Source organism: Ictalurus furcatus, chromosome 28 (assembly GCF_023375685.1).
Source record: "Ictalurus furcatus strain D&B chromosome 28, Billie_1.0, whole genome shotgun sequence".
Taxonomy (NCBI): domain Eukaryota; kingdom Metazoa; phylum Chordata; class Actinopteri; order Siluriformes; family Ictaluridae; genus Ictalurus; species Ictalurus furcatus.
In genome coordinates, this window is record NC_071282.1 from 12,282,857 (window position 1) to 12,290,584 (window position 7,728).

The window sequence follows — 7,728 nt, forward strand, 5'->3', positions numbered from 1 at the left end:
GAATGGTTTGAAGAGTAGGAAAATTATGTAAATCACAGGTCCTTCACAGTCACTATATCCCAACCCTAGTAAACACCTTTGAGAGATTTTGGAGCAGCATAATAGACACACTCCACCACCACTATCCAGACACCAATGGAGGGAATATTTTTTTGGAAGAACAGTGTTCATCTGTTCAGTACAGTTCCAGAGACTTGTATCATATATGCTAAAGTGCATCAAAGCTGTTGTGCTGGCTTGTGTTTTTTTTTTTTTAACACGTCACCCATTTGATATACTGTATACTTCCACAAAATTGACTTTCACCCCATCCATCAATGGAAAGGTACCACCATAACACCACTTCTGGGCAGATATTATTTGGGTGGTGGACCATTTGAGTGCAGATGTCAGTTTAGGACATTTCAACCCAAAGCCCTTCATTTGCTTCTGAAGATGTAGTAGGCACATTTGTCTTTGAAAGCTACATTTCCTTATGGAAATCCTTTTGGCTTTCCATAAAATTTCCTTCTATAAATTTCCTTAAAGCCAGTATGCTAGTATGTAGGTACAAGTATTCCTAAATGTAGGTACAAATGCATGTAGGCAAATAAATCCAGCATAAAGTGAAGGTAAGCAGAGGCAACAAAAATATACTGAATTACTTTAAATTGCTTGTGAGGAATAAATCATACACATTACTATGATTCAAAGAAATGTGTTCTTGTTTGGTAAATTCTTGGCAAATACAGCAAACACACACACGCACTCACACGCATACACGCAAGGAATGCATGCATGTAATGCCTAAATGACTACTACACAATGTAATGTGCTGTTTCCTTGGAAATGGTTGGACATGCATCAACCTGTGCGGTCAACTTACAACATTAACACAGTTTTGTCTCAGCAGTGCTCATCTGTGTAACTATTTATATTGACAGCCTTCATGAAAATAAGCAAAAAAGGATATATATATATATATATATATATATATATATATATATATATATATATATATATATATATATATAAAAATAAAAATAAATTACTTCTTGTCAAACTTTGTGCATGCTGAAAGACAAGATAACATGAACATTGTTTTTTACAATCTCCCAGCTGAAATATAGACCATATTTAGCTAGACCAAAAGTCCAGGTACAGTACAATTTCCACGTTAATATAGAAAACTTCTTGAGACCAGATTTGAGTCCTACAGCCCAATTCACCTCCCTATTCCATTCAGACCTCAGGTTTTCAGTAGGGTTTAAATCTGGAGACATTAGAGAGAGTCACTGCAAAACATCAATTCTGTATTTCTTTAACCATTACTGTGTTGATCTGGAAATAAGTTTGCCTTATCGTGTTTAAAGCGTCATCTGTGGCCAAGACTGAACATCCTGGTGGAGGCACGCAGATTTTGGGCTGATCCTGGTATTTAGCAGATCAGCCATCAATCTTTATACAAGCCCCTGAACCACCAGCCACAAAACAGCCCAGTGCGTCACTGATCAGCCACCAGATTTTACAGTGGCTTTCTGGTGCTATCCCTTGTATGCAGTCTGCTTTTCTCACCAAATATGCTGATGATATGCATGACCAATGGATGGCAAAGAGGTTTTATATGTAACCGCGTATTTATACACCAGGAGAGGCATTGTTTAATGCAACAATCCAGTTCCTGGAATTTTATCAGGAATGACAATTTATTTGTTGATCAAAATAATCGTCGAGGGTGTCACTAATATATATATATATATATATATATATATATATATATATATATATATATACTAATATATATATATATATATATATATATATATATATATATATATATATATATTATATACTTTATAAAATATAATGTTTTGTCTGAACAAAGGTAAACAGTTTCTCTTGTTGTGTGAGTGACTGGAAAATTGTAATTATTTCCCTTAGTAATTGTGTGCAACATTTACTGTATGCTTACAAAGTATTTCTAAGCTATAATACAAATGCCTATACCCCATTCAAGCTACAACTCATCCCTGAGGTTATTGTTTACGTCTGTCCCTTCAAAGGAATCTGAACAATCCCATGTGCAGCGTGTTTTGAGAGACAGAATGCATACTATTTCTTGACCCACATTATTATTAACGCTTTCAATCTCGAGTTATTTTATCTTTTCTTTGTGCTGTAGGATGTTATACACAACTATGACATTTACCGTTGGAAAAAACTCATTTGTCATGATACATTCTTGTCACATATCCGTTCCATGCAGACAGGAACATGCAGAGTTACTCACTTACACTCTTTTCAGATATGTTTTTTCCTTCCCCTTTTAAAGCATTTGACAGTATTTCGAAAAAGAAAAAAAACCCCTCCAAGCTCTTACCCGACAATGTAAGCCAGCACCCCCAACTGGAGGATTCTGCAGGCGATACCCACTCTCGGATTTCTCACCAGCACCTGCCGGGGGGTCTCATACTCGCAGAAGAAGTCTGTAAAAGCTTCTTTGATAAAGTTCCTCATTTTTGCTGGATGTATGAAGTATGAAGGCAGAAGCTTAAACTCTACTGTCACTGACTCTTCTCCCAACTCTCAGAGAGAGAAAGAGCGAGCGAGAGAGAGAGAAAGCGTGAGTGAGTGTGAGTGAGAAGGTGCAGAGGCATTGCGATCTGACTTCCCTCTCTCTTTATCTCTCTCCCTCTCTCTCTCTCTCTCTCTCTCTCTCCCTCAGTCATCATGTCTTACCATTCCCCTCCTCCGTTCATGTGAATACTTCCTCTTGCTACTTTAAACACAATTTTATTCTGTAAACATACCACCAAGTCCTACTGGGCAGAGGATGTTATCTGATAGATTATTTGATAATCATGTAACTAAAAGACTTCCAACAGTGGATCCTAATCACGTTTGTCATGGCAGTCAGGGACACTACACCTTCTCACCAACAGAGGCTCCACTCCCCTGAAAAGTCCTGCAAACTTTGGAGTGTGCAAAATTTCTGCCTTGTATACTCTTTCTGCCTATTATGTATCTTGATCCTTGCCTTTTTTCTCTGGCTATTCTTTTTCTGGATTTACCTTTTGCGTTTTTTTTTTTAATTTTGATTGTATTTTGACTAGTGGTGTTACAGTACATTATGACATGATGCATCGTGATGCAAAAAATATGTATTATGCCCATCGTGAATCTTGACTCTTTCAAGCAACACCAGAAACTACAGTGGAAACCAACCATTTTAGCCGACTTTGGAACTCAGTTTCTGCTACGGAGCTCATTATGTTTCAGTTGATCATTTTCCCCAGACAGTTTTTAAGATTTGGTGAACCTGTAGTACAAATTTTTTTTTTTTTTACAATATTAACCTTCTGTTTGTAGCCATTTTTTAATTATTTATTTTTATACAGACAAAAATGCACACAGTTTTGCATTGTTTACGATTCAGGGAAAAAAAGTCTTTTCAGTCCTAAATTTTCTTTGTTAAAATTTTGTTCAAAATATTCTGAATCAAAATCGTGAAGCCAGTATCGTGAATCGAATCATGAGTGGAGTATATCGTTACACCCTAGCTTTGAGCATTGCTCCTATTAGAATTTTGGACTGTGAATTGAATTGTGGTTTGTTTAATAAAACCTCCAACACATGGATTCTCAAACTTATCCAGAGTCCTTTATGTTACTACATCCCTCTTTCTTTCTCTCTGTCAGTGTAAATAAGGCCACATGTGCAAAAGAGCATTTAAATGGCGGAACACACATAAGCAAAGGTAAAAGATTACACATAATAGCACCATTCAAAAGCTTTTCATAATATCAACACGCACAAAAATTTCAGTCATTATCCTCAGAAAACCAAGCAAATGGAAGGAATTTGATCTTTATTCTTGTTAGCATCTGTCTTATCTTGTTGTGTCACAGAAGCCTGAGGACTTGGAGTAAAAGTTATTTATTTGGACAATAAATGGAGCTGAAACATGAAATGTGATACCTGGTATTTTATGTACTTACTCGACCTTTCTTACCATTTCCATATAATCCATTATGGCAATTACGATTATTTCAGCAATCTTTGTATGTTTTTGGTTATGTATGTCAGATCAAATGTCTATAGTGCAGTTTCCTAAACAGGGTTTATACTGAGACAGGAGTAGAGGAGAAGGGTTGTGACATAACTTGATGTCTGAGCAAATTTCATCAGCCATACTCTGATTCCAGATGGTTTCATTGTGTTGTTACACCAATATGTAAACATGCGTAAGGTTTATATGCATTTAATTGTTTTAAAGGCATGAAAACTGTAACTGGTTGTTCTGAAAGTTTTACTATGGAGTCCGAGAGAGAGAGAGAGAGAGAGAGAGAGAGAGAGAGAGAGAGAGAGAGAGAGAGAGAGAGAGAGAGAGAGAGAGAGAATGATAACATTCCTTTATATACAAGTGATTTCAATTCAGTTGAAAGTGAATTCAAGGAAAACAAACAGCACACATCAGCTATAAAAGCAAAGGAAAGGCAGGTCTGGACATCATTTTGTAATTTAATGCCAGTAAGCACATACTTAAAATATTGCACAACAACTTCGATAAGAACTTTCATAATTATTACCACATACTTCATTGGAAATACTGTATTGACATTTACTTTTACTATTAAAAAAACCTGAAAAAAATAACAAAAAACAAAAACAACTAATGCATCAACATGAAAGGCTAAAGTAGCTTCTGCAGGACATACCAGAAGATAATGATCCTCTTGACTTGTGGTTCTCGAGGGATCCCCTGGGGTCTGGGAAGCATTGCTGGGTGTCTGGGATTTTTTCCATTTTATTAGAGTGGTGAAAATCACAAGCTATCATTATAAAAGTTATTATACTTATTACTGAGTTCTTGTAATTGTTAGCCCACTTTACTGGTGAACTGAATTTAATTTGTGTACTTGAAACCTCAATAATAAAGTAAAGCTTATAAATAATTGTAATAAAATAATGGGAATAAAACACATATAATAAACTGCCAACATATTATTTTTCACATTTAAATAATAACTGATTTTTTTTCTCATTTATTGCAACCATCTTATTGATGCACATACAGAAGGAAGGATAGATTAATCAGAGATTATAATAATAAAATCATATAAACAACAGTAATAATAATAACTTCTTTAAAAAAAAAACAACAACTACTACAATTCAAGGGTTATCTTCAAAATAGTGACAATATTCCAATAATCTGTCCTTTTTTGTATTATTATTGAGATTGGGAGATTTAAGTATATCATTCATTTCTACCATCAACAGGAGTGATTTTGCTATATTTCTTATGTATGAAGTATTTGGTACTCTGAATAATAAATGAATCTGCACTACAAAAAGGGGTCCTGATTGCTAAAATTTTGAAAACCTGAAAACAAGATGAGACATCAGGGACATCTGTACTTGCTTTATTATGGGATTTATCATGTTAAACTTCCAGCTATGCTCCTGAATCATGTGATTTTTACATTACTTTTTACAATACTACATTCATTTCATTTTCTCATTTTTTTGTAAATTAAACTTACCTATTCTTCATTCAAGGAGAATGTAATTTAGACTAATTATTAGAGCTGCATAGCAAAAAGTCTTACAGACAAAACCCTCTCTGTTAAAGGCTAGCTGTTGAATTTCATGAGCATAAGATAAAATATCTTGCATTTAAAAAAAAAAAAAAAAGGGTTCTGCAAATATAGAAATGGACATAAAGATAGAGAGTGTGCTTGAACCTCCAGTGAACAATACATTAACGTGTATGTTGAAATCTTTTTCATTTAAAGTTGCTTCTGTTTATTTACAGCTGACTATTTCTATTTAATGTTGACTTATTTAGTTATACTTGACTTATTATTTAAAGTCGACTCGTCATTTAAATTCGTTTCATCTTTTCATTTTGTTTATTTAAAAGTTGACTCTTTTTATTTACAAAGTCCATAATCCAAAAATCACTAACCAAGAACATCAGCATCAAACACAGAGATATCAGCGTATATGAAATAAATTCGCAAATGCAAAAGAGTGAATCAGACGACAGTAAATACACACACTGTAGAAATTGCTGTTCCTTTTATAGTAATTTGCTAGCAGCTGGGGTTAACAGTAAACAACTGTAAAACATATTTACATTAAAATACTGTCAAATCGTAATGTTGTATAAAATAACACGTAAGCCAGTATACTTGCTCATTCAGAATACAATTAAAGGTCTTGCCCAACCATGACAGCACTGGGATTTGAACACACAACCTTCTGATTTGTGAGTCTTAACCACTGAGCCAACAATGCTACAACACAAGGACACTGTAAGTAACTTGCATTGATTTAACTACTTCTACCACTGAATTAACTCCACTAAAAGATTACATTGATTCAATGCAAGTTGGTTGCATATACCCACACAACATTGGTTGTGGTGGCTCATTGGTTAAGGGTGCAAGTAACAAATCAGGAGGTTGTGTGGTCAAATCCCAGCACCACCAATATACCCTGATTGTGTCTTTGAGCAAGACCCTTCAGTACAATTATATCCTGTCTTGACCAATGTACTGTTATGTGTGGATTTTATACTATGTATGAAATTACACTACTTTATATAGTACTTGGCATGCAATATCCAAGATCCAAAGGTGAATCCAAAAGAATAAGAGACCAGGAAAAGGCCATGCACAAAATCACTATAGGAATCCATCCATTTTCTATGCTGCTTATATTACATAGGGCTGTAGGTGAGCCTGGAGCCTGTCCCGGGGGACTCAGGGCACAAGGCAGGGGACACCCTGGACAGGCTGAAAACCCAACACTGGGCACAATCACACACTATGGACAATTTGGAAATGCCAATCAGCCTACAAAACATGCCTTTGTATTGGGAGAGGACATCCCCAAGGCAAGGGGAGAACATGCAAACAGAGCAAAGTGCCATATATCAAGGAGGTAACTCTGGACTTCATTTCCCAGCAACCACTGCACCATACTACATCAGTGTCACATGACCACCTGCACCTGTATCACGTTTCTGTTTAACAAGCACTCATATATATAGCCATTGTTGGTACAGCTCCCTCGTCTTACGTATGGTTCATCTTGATCTTTGTCCCTGCACCATGTTTTGTTTCATCGTTTATGTTTAGCCTTAGCCACAGTATTTTGCCTAGTTGTCTTAGGGTCTTTGTTTTGTTGTTTGTTTGTTTGTTTGTTTATTAACTGTTTGAGAAATCTGCGATTGCTTCTGTCTCTACCTTTGAACGGCAAAGGCAGTAATTGAACTGCCATCCCTAGAGGTGTGAGGCAAACATGATAACCACTAAGCCACCATGTCCCCCACAGTAACAGTCAATGGCTTAGAAATGAGATCAATCAGCGTGTCCATGTGCTTTATATACTGTGGCAACAGGAAGTGTGCATGATAACAGAAGACCTCTCCATTAGAATTCGGTGGGCAGTTCCCTCTGGGGTTGGCGCCATGTCACAGGTGGATGTGACAAAAGGTGACTTCTATTTAAAGTTGACTCGCTGTATTTAGAGTTGACTTCAAATAAAAAGAAGCCCATTTTAAATGCAAAGAGTATTTAACGTTGACTTTAAATAAACTTTTTTATTTAACTATATTTACATTTGACTTTCTTTTTCATTTAAATTTGCCTCTCTCTTTTTTAGTTGCCTTGCCCTTGAGGGCCACCATAGGAGAGTATGTGATCACATGTGAAAGACTTGTAAAGGTGCATTTCATTA

The 7,728-nt window shown here is 35.8% G+C and overlaps 1 protein-coding gene across 2 annotated transcripts in view; it reads right to left on the reverse strand.

The window, feature by feature from the left end:
* p2rx1 (purinergic receptor P2X, ligand-gated ion channel, 1) overlaps window positions 1-2,917 on the reverse strand; it is a 35,642-nt gene extending 32,725 nt beyond the window's left edge. For both annotated transcript variants that reach the window (XM_053618126.1, XM_053618125.1), the window contains exon 1: window positions 2,360-2,917. In XM_053618126.1, the coding sequence (XP_053474101.1) occupies window positions 2,360-2,496 (137 nt within the window). In that variant the 5' untranslated portion in view covers window positions 2,497-2,917. The remainder of the gene's footprint in view (window positions 1-2,359) is intronic.
* Window positions 2,918-7,728: the final 4,811 nt, after the last annotated feature.